This window comes from Ammodytes marinus, assembly GCF_949987685.1.
Source record: "Ammodytes marinus genome assembly, chromosome: 3".
NCBI classification, from domain to species: domain Eukaryota; kingdom Metazoa; phylum Chordata; class Actinopteri; order Uranoscopiformes; family Ammodytidae; genus Ammodytes; species Ammodytes marinus.
Genome location: NC_137232.1, coordinates 17,673,610 through 17,697,372, shown reverse-complemented (window position 1 = coordinate 17,697,372; position 23,763 = coordinate 17,673,610). Strand labels below are relative to the sequence as shown.

The following is a 23,763-nucleotide window of genomic DNA, read 5'->3' as shown; positions in this document are numbered from 1 at the left end:
CTCTCTTCCTCGCATATAAACACACACATACACAAACACACACATACACAAACACACACACACACACACACACACACACACACACACACACACACACACACACACACTGTGTAGGCACACAATCCATTCCCAACAACCACATCCAACCCTTCTGGAATTAACAACAGGAAGCTCATTTGCATGTAAAGCAGGTTTGATAGCCACAGATGACTGGTCGTAGGGAGCAATGGTAATGGCCTGAGATAGCACTGGGGTGTTAACCCCCTTGGCACTGCTGTTGGCAGTGCTGTTCCATGCTTTTCTTTACCATAGTGCTCCCTCTTTGTTGCTAAGCTATGCAGTGCATCCATATCTTATCTTTCATCTCTTCATTTCCTTTTACCTTAAAGGTGTGTCTCATTCATGTTTACTGTTGCCTCATTTTCTTAGTCTTTGCACTTTGATCTGAGACATGAGTAACATACTGTAGCTGGAGCAGTGCTGAGCTTTACTAAAGGAGCTGCTACTGTAATTAAAGGGCGACTTTGATCACAGATGGTAGTTTGGTTGGTCTTTACTACTCTCATCAGCAGTCCCTTTGTATTGTACCTTAAAGGTGCAGTGTATAATATGACATCATCAAGAAAGTTCTAGAAAATTCTAGAAAGTTCTAGAATGCAACGCTCCCTGGGTAACCCCACCCCTTTTGAATAATAACAGAAGCTACAGTGGCCTTCAAGGACAAGAACAATTCTAAATTCTAAACAATGCACCTGATGACATTCCAACCATGACGCTTCCAACATGGCGGCGCCATGCCTTGGTCCAAGATATGGAGATATATGAGACCCTTTCTAAGGGAAAATATAATAATTCTAAAAAAAAAATGTAGCTATTATGCACTAAATTAAACGTACTTATGGATATTATAACTATTTTCTACAAAGTCTGCTAGGAAATAAAACCCAAAATTCTACACACTGCAGGTATAAAGAATAAGTCCCGCTACTCTCCTGTGCTATTGTCTGTATATTAAAGTGACCTAAATATATCAGTATATCATGTGGAGCGAAGATGTATACAAGGAGCATCAATACTCAAGTCTCTATGTTTTCATCCTAACAAGCAAGTATTGTGTGCCCCCCTGGAGATGATAAAAAGGCACACCTTACATTCAGTATCTTTAGAACATAAATAAGTGGAACTCTAAAGTATTCAATGCAATACCAACTTTGTATGGTGCAGCGATTTCTGCCAAGTATTTCAAAGATGCCTTCCATCATTGCTTATTACAATTATACAGAATAAGTCTACTTCCCATACATATGTCACATTGAGATCTAGTTAAATCCACAACAACTCTGTAGGCATATGCACCATACTTAAATACAACAGAGTTAAATGAGGACTTTAAAATCCACCCAAAGTGTATAAATCCGTGCAAATTTAAACTTTAATTTTTGTCATTCTTTCTCAGGATCCCGTCTGCGCCAAGAGGACACCCCACCCAAGATTGTGGAACACCCGTCTGACCTGATTGTCTCCAAAGGGGAGCCCGCCACTCTCAACTGTAAAGCAGAGGGGCGGCCGACCCCGACAGTGGAGTGGTACAAGGATGGAGAGCGGGTGGAAACGGACAGGGACAATCCCCGCTCCCAGCGCATGCTGCTGCCCAGCGGCTCCCTCTTCTTTCTGCGCATCGTTCATGGACGACGGAGCAAGCCGGACGAAGGCTCCTACGTGTGTGTTGCCCGCAACTACCTGGGAGAGGCAGTGAGCCACAACGCCTCACTGGAAGTAGCCAGTAAGTGCAGCATGTCTTTCCTCTTTCTTCTCTCTGCCTCTAGTGTGGGTGTGAATGTGAAGGGTTTGTGTTAAGATGCAGCTGAATAGCAGGCTCCAGTTTCCTTCCAGTGTTTCTTTGCTCAATGTGTTCATTGAGTTGTATAATCTCTTAGGAGATGGGCAGGATGTGTTTGGCCCAGCGCTCTCTGTAGGCCTGTGGAGCCTTGGGGGAGAAGTGGCCTGATCATTCCAGGGTGAGTGCTTCTCTAAAGGACCCTTGGTAGGTGGTCAGGAGCTACAATGGGAACAAAGCCCTTTTCTGTTTTGGCCCTATCTCTGCTTTTTGTCAGAGAGATAGATATGAAGGTGGTTTATATCGGAAGGAATGCAATCATTGCATCTCTGTTTTGTCATCTTTTAATGAGGAGCTTTTCAAATAAGTATCCGAGATTCCTTTTTCATTTTCTGCTCCACTCATGCAACATTGGTGTAGAGTGGATGTAAGCATCTCAAGGGTCAACAAGCAGGCTTGGAGAAATATTAGCAAGGATTATATTTGGCAGTCAGTGGGTATGCAATGAAGAAAGAGAACATTATCTTTCAAAACCATTTAGGATTTTTATGAGTGGTGACCTGTGTTGACAAATTTGTTTCTATGATGTCTTTAAGGCTGCTTTATTTTGTGATGTCAGCCCTTTAGATATATTATCTCTTTGTTCCTTTGACTGGTTGAGAGTGAAGGCTGATGGGAAGAGTTCAGATATCCACCGCTCTTCCAGCATGCCCAGAGGCTGTCACCAACCCGCTCACTGTAATCTAATCAAGATGGGGGGAAGAAAGAGGTGTGCGTGTGTGTGAATGTGTACATGTCTGAGTGGATGTACATTGTGGGGTTGTGCAGGGCTTGGCATGGGCTCCTGGCTTTTTGTGGGTATGAGGTGTAGAGCGTGGCTACTAGAAATGCAATGTGCACACTTAAGGTTTGTTCTGAATGCTGTTTTTGATATTTCCCATCTCCAATGTCAGCAAAGTCAAATGTAAAGTAAGAAGCACAAGATCAGAGACCTAGAGGGTTATTGATCACACACTAAGTTCCATGGGCTCTGACGTTACATTGAGAGTAGAGATTATAGATAGAAGCTTGCCTTCAGAAGATCAAAGAGAAAAACTGAGCTCTGCAGAGTGGTGGTCCAGCTGGTGTCTTGTCCTTGTGTATTTTGCAATATAGAACGAAAGATCGTCAACATAAAGTTGAATTGTTATTATCCAAGGAAAAATAATAATATAAACATTTCAAGAGAACTTAATTCTTTGGCACATATTACAAGTTTCCGCTGATCGGAATTCTAGAATTATTTGTCTCAGTAGTTGACTATATTTTCAGTGTTTATTTCGTAGGTAGAAAAAAAACACGACACTCGGCGGGACTCGCACGGACCATGGTACAGAGTTCCATTGGCTCAGTCTCAAGTTGGGGCTGCTTTTTCTGCACAAGGTTCAAACGTACCCATAATGACAAGCCACTGTGCTGCAGCCCTCTCTTTCCTTTCTCGCTTAGTTGGTGTCTCTCACTCCTTTCCCCTCCTCTGCAGCTCATGCCTAACTACTTATAATTATGTTGTCGGAGCAACCGGGATGGAACCCTGCCGACACAAAAAAAAAAGGCCATAGAAAAAGCAAAAGGCCCAGACACACTGAAATGTCTTTACAAGGCTTCACTTAAAAGTCCAGAGTGAAGAAAAGTGCACGCCATAAATGCAACTCACAAGGGCATGAGAAGGTTTTAGAACATTTGAAATTCCATGCTATCCATAAAGATGCTTTTCATACCATATCAACTTTTATGATTTGAACATTGTAGACAGGCTGTTTTACTCAGACTTAGTTTGAGTTGAGGGGGACAAGCACTCCTTTAATTTCCAATGAAACTCCAAAGAAGGAAGTGGGGGGCTTTTAATTGTGTTTACTTTGCCTAGTTCTCCACCTCTACGACATTTTCACTTTAAAAGCTAAAAACACAACTTTTCAGAGCTGTTATTGTAAGAGCCCGGCTTTTACAGTTTCCTTTACTCACCAATGATTGCTAACATAATCCAAGTTTCAACAAGTCCTGTTTTGTTAGGCTAGGAGAGCTAACCCAGTTTGTTTGGCTTATCATTAACCACATGTACAGTACAGCCCACAATCTCTCTATCTCGGCCTCTTAACCCAGAGCCTGACCCAATGCATTTACCATGAGTCCTGTTTGCCTTGTGTATTCAAACAGGCTTAAGATAGAATTCTTTCCCTATTATGTTAATGTTATCTTTGTATTAGAGATGTCAGTGTCAAATAATGAACTTCCTTTGTGCTCAGTGACTGCTGAGTTGATTAATAACTTAAAGGCCATTTTGGAATTGGTTCTACATTGTTACTTACAAGTATTTGCAACATTGGCATAGTTTTTATATCCGGGTTATTGTTACATGCCATTCATTCACCAAACAAAAAAATCCTTAAAATCCATGAAAACATGTACAAGCTATACAACTGTGCTCATTGTTATTTAATAATTACTAACAGACACATAGGCACACTACCATATGTGTGCAGTAGTATGCTATACTCTGTGATATGTCACAGTAATTCATTTTACCCGGCGCTCCGCGTGAGGCCCTGAGAGGCTCTATGAATAGCTTGTTTCCCTTTTCCTGGATGTGTAGATAGTAAAGTGAGGTAATGGACGGCACACTGCTCCACTTGAGCGGGCGATAACCTCAGGGCTTGCTGTCTAGTGGCCTGGCTGACTGCACAGCGCTGACCGCACAGGGTTGGCTGTGGGCCTTGTATCCACACACTGATGCGTCTCTCCAGAGGCAGCGTTTACTTTTTACAGCCACTAACAACAGAAGCAAGGGATTGTTTACTTGAATTTGGTCCATTGCATGTAACTCTATTCAGACAGGTTTATATCGTATTTTGATGATTCTCTAAAACCTCTGTCACCGTGTGCAGCCAGATGGCTTTGCTTACTCTGATTATTGGGGGAAGGTCCGGGCTTCGGATGTGTGAAAGGAGTCATGGTTCATCTTGACAGAATTGGGGCCATCCCTAAGGGTCATCTGCAGAGCGCAGGACAGTTGGCTGGCATGCGCCAGTCTAAAGGCAGCATGGCCACCTCCCACTGTTCTGAGGACAAGCCTGTCTCTCCTGAAGGAAGTACTGCGTAGTACATCTGTTGGGTCCCAAACACTCTAGTTCTTTATGTAGTCCCCCTTCAGCGCATCCCCTCAGCTTGACACATTACATCTCAGTTTACTCACATTTATTTCATCCCTCTCCTCTCAATTCTTCTCCGCAGCAAACCACTGAAATGGAACAAGCACTATATGACTGAAACAGCCTCTTTCACTTGCTGTTAGCACAATACATATTTATTTGTCATGGTGCTTGCCTTTTATTAACTCATTACAAGAGTGGAAATATACATTATAGTGCAGCATCTCTGTTTTTTCAATTTCTTGATTTCCTGAGAACTTACTCTTGATATTCTGGCTTTTCGTGTGAGCTCCTTTTTGACTTTGGGTATTTTGTTTGGGAAACACGAATTTGGTCCAAACCTAAAATGAGTGTGTGAAGTGAAGCGCGATACAAAAATAAGTGATGCAGAGTCTGAGAGAACAAGAGTAGAAGAATAGCAACTCAGGTCAGCTAACCCCCAGCAGAAGCAGCAGTGAGTGTGCTGGCAAGCTGCCAGGGGGCCGGAGGCAGAGTGTGTTACCGCGCTGTGGCAGTGATTTGTCTCAGGGAGGTTCAGAGCAAATTGGTGCAAACGGCACAGCCAGGGTCTGCTTCATGAGTCAACACGCAGCTGAGGCGTGGGCTCCACACCACACACTCTCCTTGGCCTCCACTCCAATCTGTTTTATGTTGGAATGCAAACCCCTTCCACTATCTTAAAGCCAAGTGGTCTGTGTGTGTGTGTGTGTGTGTGTGTGTGTGTGTGTGTGTGTGTGTGTGTGTGTGTGTGCGTGTGCGTGTGTGTGTGTGTGTGTGTGTGTGTGTGTGTGTGTGTGTGTGTGTGTGTTTGTGTGTGGCACTGTCAAAGCTGAACTGTTTCCTTTCAGTGTAAAACGTTTTGCATGCATGCTGTTGGCTTTATCACAAATCCATGTTTATTCATTTCATAAATTCTGTTTATCTTGCTTTGACGAGTTCTTGTTGTTCAAGTGCATTTCAGGCCCATTCTATATTTTACAGTCGACACTAAACAACAGGCTAATGTCTAATTACAAGCCCCCTCCCGGCACATAGCTGTCAGCTCCATCTTTGTGAAACCTCTGCAGGGAAGATATGTTCCACACATGCATTTCAATTAGAGCTGTATTCATCCATAAATGCAGAGAGCGGTTTTTATCATGCATGTGGCGTGTGGTCCGTTGAACCTAGCATATTTAGCACTTCAGGGTGTTAGCATAAATCAATCCAATCCATGTAATTAAACCTCCTGCATCTATTCGCTGTGCTCGGTCGATAACTAAATGCCATTTTGGGTAACACATTTCTGCGATACACAACAAGGTCTGCATTACAAAAATGTACGGCGCCTCTCATAGCATGCTGTGCTTGTAAGTAACCTTGATATGCACTTTAAAACTTTGATCGTGTTGACTAAATAGGTCTCAGACGCTTTCTGGCAGATATTGGCTGACATAATTGATCCAAAACACAGTCGTCACTCCCTGCAGTGACAGCTGCCTAGAGTGAAGAGAAACAGGATGCTTGTGTCTCTTTCGCTCATGTACAAATGTGGGAAATGTCACACCGATTTAGGGATTTTCAGACCATGGTTTTCACAAACACATAAGCACAACCTCCCCCACACACATAGCCATCCCACCAGAAAAAAAAGAGTGCTGGCTTCTGGCTAGATGCAATGCCTAAGTGCTGAAATGCTCACCACAGAGTAGTGTAGTAGCGCATTATGGAAGCATGGCAGCTTTTTAACAGAGTTGTAGGTGCTTTGTGTTGTTTTACAGCATTGGCACCCAGCCTAAAGATAATCTCCTTTCCCCACATTTCACAGAGTGTGTGAAGTCGTATGAATGGCTTGGGTTAATATATTATAAAGCCATTGATAGAACATGATAGGTTGAGGCAATACTTCCTGTTTCCTGTGTTTGGAGAGTGTGTGTGTATGTGTTTGATTCCATCAATCTGTCAAAGTGTCTACCCTGGTCCAGTGAACAATGGCATTGCAGAGTGCTGTATGAAGGAGTCTTTACATGAGTTAAAGGGGCAGGTGTACAGACACGGTTAAAGGAGCACTGCCAAAGTCCCATCAATCACTGCATGCTCCGCCCGTCTCTGACAGCCTACTGGGACAGAGGGGAAGACATGGCCTCCAAAAGGTACACCAGAAGAACCCCCTTCATTCTCCCCATCGGTCTCCTTTCTTCCCACAGAAAAGGAAAGCCACGGGCACAGCTTGAGATTCTGAGACAGGGGAAACAAATGAAGAGAGCAATTGTTGTGATTTCAACCTTTTGTATCGTATTAGCTGCATCATCAGATTGGCACGGGTGGAATTTAGGAGGAAATTGCACCATAAAACAATGGATACAGAGCAATAATTCAAGGGCCTTTAAGTGTGATAGATATTTGCCTGCCATACAGTATAGTATATCCAACTGCAGTGTATAAGGATAGAGAATGAAATGCATTTGATGTGCCAAACACAGGAGTCCTCTCCGCTGTGCATTCATGTAGGTGAATGGCTTGTCCCTGTTAACAAGGAAGGGGACTCTGACTTATGGAGTCCACTTTAAGCACTTTCCTCTTGTTTTTCCGTGGAGAGATTTTTTTGTTCAGTCCATCCATTTACGCACGGTGACACTTGCCAGACATCTGGGGGATGTCTTTGAAAAAAAGAAGAGCTACCGCTGCAAAAGCCTTCTGTCCTGGGTGTCCGGACACTTCCCAAAAACCCTTGTGCGTCAGAGCTTTTTTTTTTCTCTCCCCGGTCGCCACAGTGACTGCTTATTCATCTCTATGTAATCCTTGCCTCTGGCTGTAGTACAGAGCTGGATCATGGGTCGGATGAGTGCAGCAGGGTCCCAGGACAGTGAAGTATGATATTAACATCATGAAGTGCTATAGTCTAGAGCAGATAAGATACAGCAGCCTGTCTCAGCTCTTGAGACCAGTGATCCTGCACGACCACTCAGGAGGGCCACTGATAGCAGATAGAATGCCCTCACTTCCTCTCCTCTTAAAAGCCAAGTTGTCTGTCTGTGTGTGTGTGTGTGTGTGTGTGTGTGTGTGTGTGTGTGTGTGTGTGTGTGTGTGTGTGTGTGTGTGTGTGTGTGTGTGTGTGTGTGTGTGTCTGTGTGTGTCTGTGTCTGTGTGTATTTTTTATGTGCATCTTTTTTATCAACATGTTTCCATATTTGTTTGAGGTGTGTGTTGTTGGCTCTGCTCCACATATGATTAATGGTCTCGGTGGTGAGTGACTTGTGCGGCAGCATGGCCTGTGAGAACCAGATGAATGTATGCTGCTGACTCTAATCTCCGCTATTTCTGCTGCGGACCTGGGTATTACTCTTGTTGTGAGGTGTAATCTCCTCTCGGTCTGAGCCTGTCCCCTGGCCAGAGAGGGCTGTGTGTCTATGTGTGTGTGTGTTTATGTGTGTCTATGTCTGTGTGTTTATGTGGCTGTGAGGTTTGTGCCTTTATGTGCGTATGTGCTTTCATTGTGGTGTGTCTGTCTGGTCCTATGACGAGGTGTTCTGCTCTGCGGACATGCTCTGCTTATTAAACCTGGGTTAAGCCCTCACTTGAAACCTTCTATCATGCTCCTCGGTCCGAGACGATGGAGTTAGAGGGGATTAAGGGGGTTTGGAGGTTGGAACTTTGGGGATTTTCAGCAAACAATTTTGGCAAAAGTTTGAAAAATGTTCTCAAGGGGCCAAACCTAGTTCACTTTATAGGTGAGCCTGCTTTGACCTTGCCATGGCCTGTTTATTTCTTTTTTCCTTTTCTCTGTGCATGCACTGTTTACTCCCAAGAGACAGACCCTTAACTGGTCACCTGTTGGACGTTTTTTTCAGCTAGCCCCTAACTCTTCGCAGTGGGAAATGTCAGAAAAGCTTGCCCCAAAATGTTGATGAAGTTCATTTGCGTTTGAAAAAAAAAAATGTATATATTAATGAAGTAGGTGAATGGCATGCATGTTTGTTTAATTCCCGACTTGGACAGACTCTTTTTTGGTTTTTCAGAGTTTGTGGATGTTTTGAGAGGCATAGTTGTGGTTGCCCAGCAGCAGTAACTATAGGAAGACAGCGAGGGAGATTCTGCTCAGGACTGATAACACAGCAATCAGTATCTGCGCTACACTTGTGCTATATCAGCTCTTATCTGATATATTACCCCTTTTACAACATACTATCTCCTCTCCCCCCTTCCTTTCTATTTCTCCCTCTACTTTTCCCCCACTGTGTTACTTCCTGCCATTCTTTCTTCTGAATTGCTAGAGAGAGAAAAAGGATTACGGCAAGAGAGGACAGCTTTAATTACAAGACCTCGCTGAAGGAGAAGGGGAGAAAAAAAAGGAAGTCTGAAATTTTATCACAATTGTAGCGTATTGTTGCTAAGCCTCGAGCAAGACAGCGCAGCAGTAGACCCAAAACACTGATAATGATCTGCCTTGTGCTATCTGACTAACATGAAATGCAGTCTGCTCGCTGCTTGCTGACGGTGGATATTCACAGGCCTGTCATCAGTCAATGACACATGCAAACAGGGGGATACATGATGGCATCCAATTGTCATCTAGCTGTCCTTGGTTGCCTTGGCAGCTAATCCGATCATTAAAGCAACAATTGGGCGAAAATGATTCTCTCCTTGTCGTGTCACGGACCTAAGAGCGTGTCTTATAATAGCGGGCCGGTGTTACTGAGAGTTGTTGCTCATTATCACCGTGTAGTTCTCGCATGCAAAGCTTTCGGTTTGCCTGACCCTTCTGTAAATGCGCTGGCGGTTCATTTCTCAGCACAGCATATTCAACATACTAGGTCTCACGTTACAAATGAAGGGATTGACTCCATTACCGCAGTAATGATGCACTAATGACAAAGGACATAAAAAGAATTGGATGAACAGAAAAAGCAACAAACTAACACTGGACACAATCGAAAGTATGCAGGCCATGTCCGTTAGATTTAGATTGACTTGTTTAAGCATCTGTCTCATTTTATGGACTTGTGGAGAATGTTGTTTACACACCTCAGGGCCTAACTACATGTGCAGTGAACATAATCATCCTCAATGGAGTGTATGTTAACATATACAATAGTATAATTAGGACCATAAGGTGAAGGGCGGCTCGGCTGGGCGATGAATAGAACAGATAGGCCCTCACCTCTTCTTTGTGCCTCCGTGACCTTTTCTAAACAGGGTGTGGCAATAGCACAAAAGGATCTCCGTGTAACCATATACTGCAAAGAGTCGGATGAAAGACAGACAGGGGGACGTCATGTGTAAAAGGAGAAAAGTAGAGAGGATCCATTCAAAATTCAAACAGTAGTTGGTTGCTGTGGGTAAGTTTTGAAATAGCTGACATCTGACTCAGAGAGGCCTGGTATTGTATGACCATAGTGCTGCTGTTAGGCTCGGGGGTGACATTTCTATTCTCCTGTCCAGACTTCTCTCTCTCTCTCTCTCTCTCTCTCTCTCTCTCTCTCTCTCTCTTGCACCAGTATCAGATTCTAATCTGTCAGTGGTGCCCCAGCTCAGTTTAGCTCGGATTGGCTCCCATCTGATGGATGGGACAGAAAGCCCTTCAGTGACCGCACAGGATATCACTAGTCACTTTTCCCAGAGTTCTTCACTTCCCCCCTAAAGATAGCTTAGGATTTCACACTCACCTATGCCAGTTCTCAACACATATTTAACCAGCATCCCCTTCTTCTTGTATTTCTAGTGCAGTCAATCACGTTTTAAGAGGTAACTGCAAAAGTCCCTTACTTCTCTGCAGCCTTCCAAGGTGACCACTAGTGCCATGCAGTGCGGACCCAGAATCTGTTTTTGCTGTGTCCCTGGGCATCATGCCGTTAATCATGCTGTGGTAGCATGATGATCTCAGGCCCTGCCCTTTTGCGTCCGGTCTCGTTTTTCCCCCTGCCGATGGGATTAGAGCAGAGTGCCGACTCTGCAGGTGGAGCTGTAAGTTAATTTGCCCTACTGTTTGGAGCTATAATAGCTTATTGATTGCCTGACAGAAATGCAAGAGGCAAGCATGGAAGGGCACAGGCAGGGTAGGGAATAAGTTAATCAGTGCGCAGTGTGTTGCCAGGATTTAATCACATTACCAAAGGTTCACCACTGCCATGTAAATTCACTTTCAACCTCAGAGGAGTTGGAGTCAGTGACTGCGCTGACACGGAAGGGGACCCTGTGGATTCTGTAAAAACCTTTTTCCTCAGCTGCGGTCTGGTCCCTGCCGGCCTGGTTCTCCATGTCCAGGGCACCCGCCTCAATCCTGTGGGATGCAGGCTCCCTGCCCAGAGGCCCATCTTAATTCATGCTAAGCTGTAGGGTTAATTTTAGCTACGCTGCCCTGTGGTGACATCCATCTGTTATAGCTCTGTACTCAGGTTGTCTGAAAAACATCAGCTAACGATTCAGACCATGACTCCCAGACAGCTGCTTGGGCCATCACTCATTTCTTCCACTAGTCTTTCCCAGCCTAAAGTGCTCCAGTGGTGCAGTTTGTACAGTATGAGCAGGAAAGGGCTTTTTGTGTGTGTGTGTGTGTGTGTGTGTGTGTGTGTGTGTGTGTGTGTGTGTGTGTGTGTGTGTGTGTGTGTGTGTGTGTGTGTGTGTGTGTGTGTGTGTGTGTGTGTGTGTGTGTGTGTGTGTGTGTGTGTGTGTGTGTGTGTGTGTGTGTGTGTGTGCGTGCGTGTGTGTGTTTCTCAGAGGAACCATGGCCCATTAGCACAGCCATCATATACACGTTCTCACTATGGCTGGTTACCTGGAAACTTCACATGCAGCTTTTATTTCACTGGTGGCCTTCCAGCTGCATATTTAGAGAATACTCCCCTTTCTTTATTTACCGGCTTCAAGCAGAAGCTGCCGTTAACATTGTGCTCTACAACAGGAGCACATAGGCTGTGGCAGAGCTAAGTCACTATGGTTTAACCCGCGAGGACTGATTGTACTATCATTGATGGACAAAATCCGCGGCCCGCCATGTTTACCCTCAGGATATCACGTTGGCCTCGTGTTTACACGGAAAGTAGTTAAACAGGGTTTAGCTGTGGTCGGAGTTTGCCCATGCTCCAGCCTGGCTTCTATCAATCTGTCTGCACCCAAACACTCAGCTAACCAAAAGCAAAACAAGGGCACAGAGAGGAGAGGAGTGAATGAGTGAGACAATGTAAACACAGAGACAGAAAAATGTTGACCTTGCACCCCATCGCACACACACAGACACACACACAGGCACGCACGCATTTATGCACACGCACAAGCACACACACACACACACACACACACACACACACACACACACACACACACACACACACACACACACACACACACACACACACACACACACACACACACACACACACACACACACACACACACACACACACACTGTCACTGACCTGATGGCCAAATTCCTATCTGGCAACAACACGAAAAACATCTGGTAAAACTGTCCCACCTTAACCCGAGTCTAAACCTAATCACGTCTCATTGCCACAAGGACTTCAGGTACAACGTTTAGCCCGCTCGCTCGCCAATAAAAAAAAAAGCCTTGATGCGATTTCAAATAATTGCAAAGAATCTGCATGCTTTGAGATCAAGCGTGCAGAAGTGGAGATGGGGAAGAAACAACAAAGACAAGGTTAAATTGTGGAAGAGGAAAAATAGCAGACAGGCTGCCATTAGGCTTGGGATGAGAGAGTAGATGGAGGTGGCTCCAGTTGGAAGGAGAGCCTCTCTTGGCTCGCAGAGGGGGGAAGATAAGGGGACAGGTGGTGTTCTGTTCTCTTAAAGATCTCAGACAGCTGGCAACTCTCTTGCTGTAAGTATGCTGCCATAAAAATGTATGTGTGTGAGTGTCCCTGGGAGCGTGTTATGCGTGTTTGTGTGACATTTCTTTGTGAGCGAGTGTGTTTATAGCTACGTGTGTGCCTGTGTATGGTGGTGGTTTGAGCCCTTGCCATCTGAGAAATCTCCCTAAAGTCAGCCTCAGCTTTCATACATCTGTTTGTATCAGGGTTTCCTTGTCCCATTTTTTCTCTTCTCACTAGAAGCCTTGTGGCATCGGGCCATTTTATTCCATTCTGTTCTACTAGAATATAGTTCTCTTCCTCCGTGTCAGGGCTTCAGTGTGCTGTAGCAATAAAAGCATAGCAGGTTGATGCCTGTTTTGAACCCAGAGTGGTCTGTTCATGTTGCTCAGTCTAATGCTTATTTTTTGTTGCCACTTACATTCGCTCTGCCTTTTGATGTGACTTTATACTCTGCCTCTGTCATACAACTGAAATACTACTAATAGATAACACTATTATCTCTTTATACAGACAAATATAATTCTGTATTTCTAGTTTGGTCAAAATATACACATTGATATTCATTTAAGTTAAGATCTTGTTCCTTCATAAACTTGATTTTATGACCAACAAACACTTTTTCCATGCAGAGCATATGTCGGGATAACAAACGAGCCAAAACAGAAGGGACTTGAAATTCCTCAGTGATGGCCTGGCTGGCAGTGTGTAGTGTTCATGTACTATGGTTAGTTGAGAGTTCTTTACTGTGTTGGCTTTGGGCTGGTTCCACATACAGCTCTGTGTTTGATCGGGCGGTGTAGCGGTAGCCACTCAGAAGAGCTTGTGTCATCTCAGTGGCAGACAGCTTTTGTTTGCAGAAAGAGAAAAATGGGATGGCACTAAATGGGCCAGAGGCGGTTATTTGCTGTTGGCAAACAGACACTGTCCTCAGCGGTGAAGCACTCAGTTGCCACTGTGGCCTGACAGCTGGCTTTCATCCCCTGGCACAGAGTGCAGTTGCTCTTAAATGTAATTCATGCTTTTAAACTCTTCCTGGCCATCGCACTCTGCTGGAGGATCGGAATAAAGATCCCCCTCCAGCGCTGCTTTTGGTCAACAGAATGGGAATCCATTTTCCCTAGACCGTTATTGATTGATGTCAACTGTTATAAGTGCGCTCCTTTTTTCTCTGTGTTTTGCCAACGGTCCCTTTGAAGTGGCGATGATTCCTTTCAGCTTCCCTCCTTCAATGGAACAGTTGGCCTGCACCTGATCCATTGATGTTTCACGCCCTGGAGGTCACCTTGACTAAGATGCCCTCTTTGTGGCAGGGAACTTTTTCATATGCAAAAATGAATGACCGTGTTTTAAGATCAAAGAGCTCCCCTTCACCAGCAGCACCATCTGTATCCACTCCTCCACCTTTCTATACATATATTATTTCCCACCTGTCTTGATTATAAGCTACAGCCTCCACCACATATAAATCACCGTATTCCTGATCTAATCAGCTGTTAAAGTAGTCCCATAATGACATTAAATATCCCTTCAAGACCATAATTACCCTTACCTTCAGCCCGACGGGCACACACATATTTCCTCTTTTATGCACATTGACTTGATCAAGAATCCTGTTAGCTTAATCTCTCTGAAATGTGCTTCTCATCGGGTAATCATACAGCATGAAATTATTTGTAATTAACAATTGTTGAGACAATTCTGAAGGTCAATCATTTCTAATTGCTTGGGGGTTGATTGTCCGCACACCCAGCTCTTAAATGTAATTGTCTGTAAAAGGGAAGGGCTTTTTCTGTAATAAAAAAAAAACCTGTTATAGTTGTATAGTTAATTTTTTCATTCAACAGTTGGCACTTTGACTCATTATTCTGTATTTAGGCCATATGTTCAGTACATGCCCTTCTTAAGAAGAGTAGCAAAGTTATTTTCAAAAGAGAATTCTAAAAACTTTTAAACTTTTAAAAGAAAAGAGCATTTAAGTCCCAGCAATTACTGTGCAAGAAAGCAGTGCTGCAAGAACACTCCTTAGCAATGACTAGTTCACACACTACAAACAGACTTCTGCTGCATCACTTTCAAGCTTGAATTGTATCAGAAAATATGCTTTCCTTTCATCGCACACACGATTCCAACTATTTCCCCTCAGGCAAAGCCACATAAAGTCAGCTTTGTCCTCCAGGCTCACATACATTATTATAGCTGTCCTCATACAACTATAAATATATTAGTTTTTCAACATCAACTGTTATTCATTTTGACCATAAAGTTGTAAGGAGTCCCTTAACATTCACTTTGGCAACTACAACTACAATGAAAAGGAAATGTCAGCATCCACTTTTTTGTGATACGGAATTGTCTAGTGTGTATTTGGATGTCAGTCAGATGGCAGTGTCACAGTTTTGTAGAGATTATGGTCGCCTGCCACAAATGACTAAAACATTTGCGGAGCATGTAAATTCAGTATTTTCTCATGTTGAAATGTGAATTTGAGTCCACAGGCCAGACTGTTGTTTTTGACTTGGTAAAAACAAAAAAAAACTGTGGGTCACCTGATTGTATTTTTACCACACAAAAAAAGCTCACGTGAGACTGAGGGTATCGAGCTATTCCCAAAAGTCAGAGAGGCTGGTCAGAGAGGTAAAGAAAAAACTAGGCCAAAGTTCTCGACAGACAGCTTTTCTTTGTCTGGTGTTTGTCTGGAAACTGTCACAGGAGAGGCAGAGATCAAGGTGACCATTTCATCCATCCCAAACAACCCTGGATCCCATGGGCTATTGGCCGTTTGTTCCTGAGGTATAGACAGAGCCGAGCATAAACCCCTTAAAGCGGCTTTTAAACAAACAGTCTGGCCAGGAGGCTGTGTGTGGCTTTTCTGTACAAATGCCTCTGTCTTCCTCCATGCTGCCTGCCAGAGTATAGTATGTGAGCAGAACACCATCCCTGTCTGATTTATTTCTGCAAGGTGAGATAAGACTCTATGTTAGCCCGTCTGCTAATCCTCTCAGCCACAGATGGTGACTGAGCATCTATCCGGATTGTAGACAAGAGGTTTTTGCTGAATGGAATTTGGAAATGGTAGACTGGACATTCAATACACACCTGTATTACCTTAACTATAAGGAATTTGGTTAAAGTAAGCATGAAATATTTTATCTTATCTGAACAGGTTTACCATTGGTCATGGGGATTTCGAAATACATTTGAGGAGAGGGGGAATGTCAAGGGATTTTGGTCAATTTAAATTCAAGGATTAATCAAGTGTCATTTTTATTGAGTTGTTTTTCACATCTTTATCACATAAAATGGTGGTTTCTCCCAAGCCCTGGTGGGGACCCGGTCAAATGGTGTACAATATAGTGCCTCATTTTGTCACGTCTTCCCATACAGTAATCATAGCTCTTCTTGGACCAATTGGTTTGTAGTGAGTGCTCATAGCGTAGTTGCTAAGTACTGTAGGGACCAAATTCATCGGTCAGCTTTGATGTCAAAGTTAAAACACTGTTTGGGTTAACTCCCGTAGAACTAAGTTAAACAGATGCCCACTTAGGTTTTTTTTCTTCTTTCTTCCGCAAATGATCTCAAGTTAGTTTGTGGAACAAAGTGAGACGGATGGCACCCTAGGGAAAAGCTTTCAGCGAGGATGTGTGTGCTCTTGGATGTGCACTTTGGATGTATGGACAGACACCAGATGAAACCGATTTATATCCTCAACATGTCTGTATTCATCAGGGAGCCTCAGCATCACTATGTCCTGCTGACAGCTTTGGCTTGTAATTGGCTGACAGAGTTAAATGTCTCTCTGGCCTTTTACCAATTGAAGAAGTACTCACTCATATTGCATAGACAATGCAACTGTATGACCCTTGGTTCAGGGACACAGGGAGACCGAGACAGTGCGGTAACATTTAAAAAAAATAATAATAATATAAATGACTCATATTTCTTTGACTGCGTTTCGCCCACATGCATTCTGCACCGCTGCACTACAAACGGTGGCCCCTAGCTGTCCTGTTATTACCAATATCATTCCTTTGTTCCTCATCCAAAGAAGTGTCATCACCATATTTGCTAAAATTACAGGGATTGGCTTTGAGATAATGAAATGTTGATGTGCTGTGCTGTGTGCCCATTGCTCGGGGTATATTGTACAGCTGCTGAGCATAAATGAATGTCTGAATGTCATCGAGGTAATCAAATGAACTGCGCTATCAAGCAGAGTTTTAATGAAATTCCCTGAGTGATCCGCACTTCACAAAAAGAGCAGCATTTTACACGACTCTTCGGTTATTTGTGGAAGCCAAGTGTGGTCTATAAAGAAAGCATAGCATACATAAGCATAGCCAGGTCCGGGATCAGTCTTTCTGCAACACTGTGAACCTGTCATACATGTACATTTATAATGTATTGGAGGAAGAAATGTGGACGTTTCGTGGACAAAGTATAGGCCTTGTTCAGCGATGGAAATGAAAGCCATCCAGCTGCATCTCGTTGCTGTAATATAGACAAAAAGCATGGATAGTGTCCCCGAAGAGCATTGATGATGCACATCCCTTCCTATTTGAGGCACTTATAATTTTTAAAAGCATGGTTTTCCCTGTACAGTCACTTCCATTTCCATGATAATGCTCACTGGGGTAAAAAAGCCACTAACACTACCATGAATTCCACTCTGTTTCCCTCCCTCAGTGTGGGGCCTATTTGTATTCAGCAAATACAGGCACAGAACCGAATGCTGAACACATGATAAGAACAAATAGAGTGGGTTTTACTTTCCCGGGCATTACTGGTCTTGCAGTGAGAAGTATTTTTTTTCCCCTCAGCAGTTATGGTGGTGGTGATCAGCCTGAGCTTGGCGCTTGCTGGACTGGTATCTGTCAGTGAAGGTTGGGGGTCTTCCATCTCCCTTGTCCCTGTGTCTTTGACCTCCCTCCTTGCACCTTTAATCCTGCCTGCCTCTGTTTATAAAACTTTATACATTTTGACAGCCGGTCTGGGGAGAAAAGCGGGTTTAGGGGTCAAATGCACTTTTTTTTTTGTTATCTCCCTGAGACCCACTTCCCCACTTCTCAGCCAGCCAGGGAGAGACACTTTAAGGGCTTAAAAATAATCGTTCCCTGTTTTTGGCGAGGGGCTTTCTAATTGAGCCCCGACTGACCTCCTCAATGCGACCGTGCCGTCTGGTTTCCATCCCGGCACTTGATTGAAATGGGTGAAAAGTAGACTAGAGAGATTCAACTCATTCTTATTTATTTATGTTTGGGCCGTCCCCTGTTTTGCATGGCCCAGTGGTGGATTAGCGCTCTATAGATGGATCCGTGGTGGAAGGGGCCCCTACTTCCCTGACACACTCAGGGGGGCTGGAATGTGCAACACACAAGCCAGGGCTAATGGTGTATAAGAAAGGGGGTGGTATGAGCTGTCTACCTCAATACACCTCTTTACTATGTGGGGGGGCGGCTTTGCATGCTGCATTTTCTACAAATCTTATTTATCTTATCTTATCCTCACAACGTTTTGTACTGCTAGGTTTAGTTTACGCTGTCAAATTTAGTTCTGAAGAATAGCAGCATTGTAGAAGTCCCAGTGCAGTTTATGCAGCATGTAGTGTGGAACTCACTTTCGACACTGTCCAGAAAAGGGACCTTTAAAGGCCTGTGAAAGAAACACCTCTTGTAAACAGAGTTGACAGCATGCTTGTGTACGAGGAAGTGCGAGCAGGATGCAAATTGTAGTAGGTTCCACACATCTGTCACGGCCACAACACTGTGTCCATTTATTCTTGTTTCACAAGCTGCGTGCTGTCAAACTCTGACTGACAGCTAAATCTGCTGCTTTATATTAGAACTAAGCCACTGTGTAATTGAATATTAGTTAAATCCTCTTCATACTACTGAGAGTTGACCTAAAAACAACTTTAATTGGAGTACAGTGCCACTATTAGGGCATCAGTTGGCTTACTACTATTGTATTTATCGTAATTGAATATGTTTATATATAAAAAAAGTCAATTTATTTTAGTCATTTCTCAAAGAACAACCATTAAAGCTTAAGGGCTTTACATGCTTTTAGAAAATATTGATTTACATTTGAATTGTTTTGACAGTTGATTTGACATTATCTGTTATTTTCTTTTATCTTACAGTTCAGATAAATCTGAGAATTGTGCAGGGACCTCATTATATCCTAGCCCTTGTGCACAGCATGCAGCTACAGTATGTTTTAATAAAATATCAGAACGGGCTTTGTTCATTTTGTATTGGCTCCGCCTGCTTGCCTGCCTGCTATGACACTATTATTTTATATGATGAGGGGCAAAGTGAAAATAACTATTGTTGGAGTAGAAGTTAAGTGACGAAAGGGGAGGAATGGTGCAATGTTTAAATATCTGTGTGTGTTGTGTTATCATCCTATACATAGTCCACTCTATGGTGAGGTGCCTGATTAATGTAGAGAGAGAATTTTAGTGGCGCCATGGAGGACATCGGCTACGACGAGGACTTTTGTTTGATAAAACATCTGAAATTAAAATCTATGTTGCCTCTCCGTTGTTCTTTGTATATACTATCTGTGTTTTCCCAAGCTCTGTCAGGAGAGCGAGATGAATTGCATTAATTAAGTGCAGCTCGGAATTAACCGTTTTCCTGTGTTTAGTGATATTTGTTGCCATATATTGCCGTGGCTGCTAATTAAAAGGCCTCTTAACTAGGTAACCAGCCCGGAGAGACTTCAAAAGCCCTGTCTGTATCCCTCTGTTGTTGTTTTTTTCACATCACAATCACCATGGAGATGTCTGCTGCAACCGTTCAGTTTTTTTTAGATGTGTGTCCCTCAAGGGTGGATTGGGACTGGTGCAGTAAAAACACAGGTCAGTTGGTTTGACCGTCCCTCTGGTAGCAGCAACTGGATCAGGCAGAGAGAGATAGTGTAGGAGAGGCAGTGATGTTATTTTAGCCCACCGATGGTAGTGAAGGTAATTTGGAATCGTCTTTCATTTTGTGCCCTGGAGCTCTATAACTTTTCCCCCTGTAGATCCTTCTCCCGTTGCAGCCTCACGGCTCCTCTTTCACTCTATATCCTCACTCTGCAGTAAAATTAGATTTTATGATTTTGGGGTCATTGCAGCTTCCTGAATACTGTATACCAGGAATATATGGAATATATGTATAAAAAAAACACAACAATGTGTGGGCAATACGTTTAGAACTGACAGCAGGAAGTATTGTTTTTCAGAAGCACAATTTAGCACATCTTGCCAGGTTTTACATTTTTAATGTCATGGAAAATGTGAAATATGTAGAGATCTTAAATGTCAGCAAATGTATTTTTAAGAAATAAATAAAGAAAAGCAACAAACTAACAGAATTTAAATATCCCTTCAGAGACCCATTATAATAATTTGGTTGAATCTGGATTTGTGGGGGATGGGGGAGTAAAACAGAAATGATAGATGTATGGGGAGGCTCATCTTAACAGTCTCAGCAGGGGTGCCAGATAATGCGGGCTACTTAGTAACTGCACAGGAAGGAAGGACATGACTATTTTGCATTTTGTCGCTCAGGCTGCTATTTACAAAATCTCAATGCCAGATCTCCATCTGTTAGGACAAATTACAGCAGTGCTGCTGTGCATAATTCCTCTGCATTCACAGAGAGCACCTCATTTTGTATACATTATCATCTGGATTACATCTTGGTGAGTTTAGCAGGAATATAAATATGTAGCACACAAATTGGGAGTAACACTTAGACTGACAAATGAAATCCACTTTCAGAATGAGAAAACAAAATGCTTTCAGAAAAATGCCAGCTATTTTCTTTCCATCTTCATTTTCTCTTTCTGTCTCAGTATCTGTTAGGACTCTCTCAGTGGACGTCGTGGTAGAGTTGACATTTACCCCTGCTGTAGACAAAGAGCGCTGGCAGAGTGAATGGGGAATGGTGGGAGTAGCCGGCAACTCCGGGGCACAGGCCACACGGATTAACTTGAAAGGCATGGCATTGTAAACCAAATTCAAATTAATCCCCTTTTTGTGTCCCTTGATGGAACAATGCTTCTTCCCTGGGACTCAGAGAGACATTGACGCTGAGGGGAGAGTCAGGCCTTCACCATACCCAACGCTCTATTCACATCACTGCTCTCAATTACCTGCCCAAAGAAATAAGGCCCTTTCGCAATCTGGAGAAATTACCCTCTCGTAATTCAAGGCAAGACCCATGAACTGAATATATTTGAATATTGATTTACATGGCATAGCTTATATTAAATGTGCACCTCTGGAAACTGGATTTTATACATTTAAATTTGACAGGATTTCCATATAAGATATATAAGCTCTCAGGCTATTTGACTTTTTGCATTTTCTGAGCATTTCTGTTTTCCCTGCCCTGACTGATGCAGCCATACACATAAAAGTAAACTAGAAAAAGCTTCTCTGCAGGACAAGATCCCTAAACCTAGCTGACCCTTCCCCCACATCACCAAAATGTATGAGTTTTACTACTATTAACCAATATATATATATATTATTTTTATCAAATGCAATGTAGCCTCACCATCATTACTGTAAGAATGTCCCTGTCTGCCAGCTTTCCCCTGTTTTATTTGTGTTTCTTAATGACCCGTGCTTTTCCATTTTTTATTTCTTTAATACATTTTTATTGGAAAGTCTTTTGGTAAACCACTATAAAATTCCTTTTGGAACAACTTCTTGATTCTTCCTCCTCGTCTCACCCTTATTTATGTGTGTGTGTGTGTGTGTGTGTGTGTGTGTGTGTGTGTGTGTGTGTGTGTGTGTGTGTGTGTGTGTGTGTGTGTGTGTGTGTGTGTGTGTGTCTTTGTGTGTGCGTCAGACGCAGCAGAAGTAGGATAAGAGGTCCTACTGTTACAGCTTGTATCATTTGACAGCGCTACTCATTAATTATCTTTCCGGCGCAGTCTTCCTTATCGCCCATTATTTTTTTTATATATTTTTGCTTTAAGCACCTTATTCCACGCTATTCTAATCCCAGGCCTTTGTTGAAACATTCTTCTACTCAATATCCTTGGGAATGTCTGAAAGAACAGAAAGAGCGGATGTGGCTACACATTATACACAGCAATAGTGCCTGGATCTCTATCCTGCAACATCTAGGAATCCAGAGAAAGTGGGGACTGAAGATTCCAAACTTGTTATGAGATTGTTTTCACTATGAGGAGAGACACTTTGAGTAGAGAATAGATGGCTGGTTGTCACTCTTTGCTTTTTTTTCTTTACACATCAGTCCCTAAGGGCATTTGTTGGTGACTGCGCTCCAAGGACAGATTTATGTTGTGTTTAAGCCAGCAAGAAATGTTTGGATTTATCACCAAAGGCTTTTGAAGAACTTGTACAGCGGGGAATGAACACACACACACACACACACACACACAGACACAGACACCTCCAACTCCTGAATGTCACACATGCTTTAGCTCTCTGCTGCCATACTCTGTTGATGGTGGGCTAAATGATCCATAGCGCTGTATATGGACCGCACCTCCTCTCATTGGTCACAGGCACTTGCTTTTTATTGAAACTGCCAGGTTAGTACAAATGTTGACTCATATATTATCATCATTGCCGATCACTGCAGGTACAATTTATTGCGGTGACATTCCAAATCGATGCCTTTTGTCCTCCTACAGCCTTTTCCTGAAAACATGTTGTGTGTTTTCCATTTTCATCTTAAGTATTAAGACTCCCACTCCTCAGCTGCTCTTACTTTCTCCCCTCGCGGCGGGGCCATTTTCTGAGGTTCCGTCCCAGAGGTGACCTCTCTGGCATCCCACCACCGTGGCATATGGGGCATTACGCTAAACCTCAAATTGTTTACTAAAGGAGCTATTAATAAAAAGTCCACTGACAGGCACAGTCAGTGACATGCACAAATGCCAGACAGTCAGTTATAGAGAGTTAAGACACATGGGGGGGGGGGGGGGAGAATTGTAGAAGGTGGGAGATTGAAGGTATGCTGCAATGCTGTTTGTGGAACAGGGCGTGTGGGGGAAACGTTGATATTCGTGCCCCTGCTGAGCTCTGGGTGCCGTGATGAATGGCGCTGTATAGCGTTTTTACTGCCCTGTGCATTCCTGTGTCTGGGTTGTTTACTGTTACCACACCTCACTGCTCTTTGTGTAGAGGTAACCGGCCGGGTATAACACATGGTGCTGTTGTCTATGCCAGGAACATTGCCCCAGCGTAGTTTTTCTGACCCTGGTTTTCAAAAACCATATTCACTCCACTGCTGCCTGCCTGGAGTTATAGTCACACACATACCAGTGGCATAGCTTCATGGCACACAAAGCTCAAGAGATCTGAAGTGTAGGAAACCAAACAGTGTTGCAGCTGTAGGAGGGAATCAGCGGGCACAATTGTCGACATGACAGAGGGGATTTAATGTTCAGCGGCATTGTAAAACCATTAGCTATCGTCTTGTTACCCAAACTGTCCGTGTTGCACAGCTGTTTTGATGTTTTTTTTTTCTTTGTCAGATAGATTGCACGGCTCGTTAAGGCATGATTAAGTGCCAGCGAATCCACATAGCTGCGGGAATGACCTCTCCAACTGTAATTAGACAGGGATTCTGCTCCGGGCTTTATAAGTCCCTTCAAGACCAGCCAAAGACGGCACGGCCATCATGATGTGTGGACATTATATGATCTGTTGGGGACAGGTGGGGATTTAATCATGACCTTCAGTATGACTGGGCATGTGTGTGTGTGTGTGTGTGTGTGTGTGTGTGTGTGTGTGTGTGTGTGTGCCTTTCTGACTTGGCCTCTTGTCTCATTAGTGATAGTTCAAATGTTATGTGAAGGACATTAGCGTGACCACTCTCTTGGACAGCCAGTTCCCTCTGGATGCTCTCACCTGCTAAGTGAAACTGTTTGGGCCAAGTGTTTTAACTTGCTGCTGTGGAGA

General features: G+C 43.4%; 1 protein-coding gene across 1 annotated transcript in view; it reads left to right on the top strand.

Annotated features, from left to right (window-relative positions):
- Positions 1-23,763, top strand: part of robo1 (roundabout, axon guidance receptor, homolog 1) — a 174,601-nt gene that overhangs the window by 55,602 nt on the left and 95,236 nt on the right. The window contains exon 2 of the mRNA XM_080024764.1: positions 1,457-1,783. Coding sequence (XP_079880890.1) covers positions 1,457-1,783 — 327 coding nt within the window. The remainder of the gene's footprint in view (positions 1-1,456; positions 1,784-23,763) is intronic.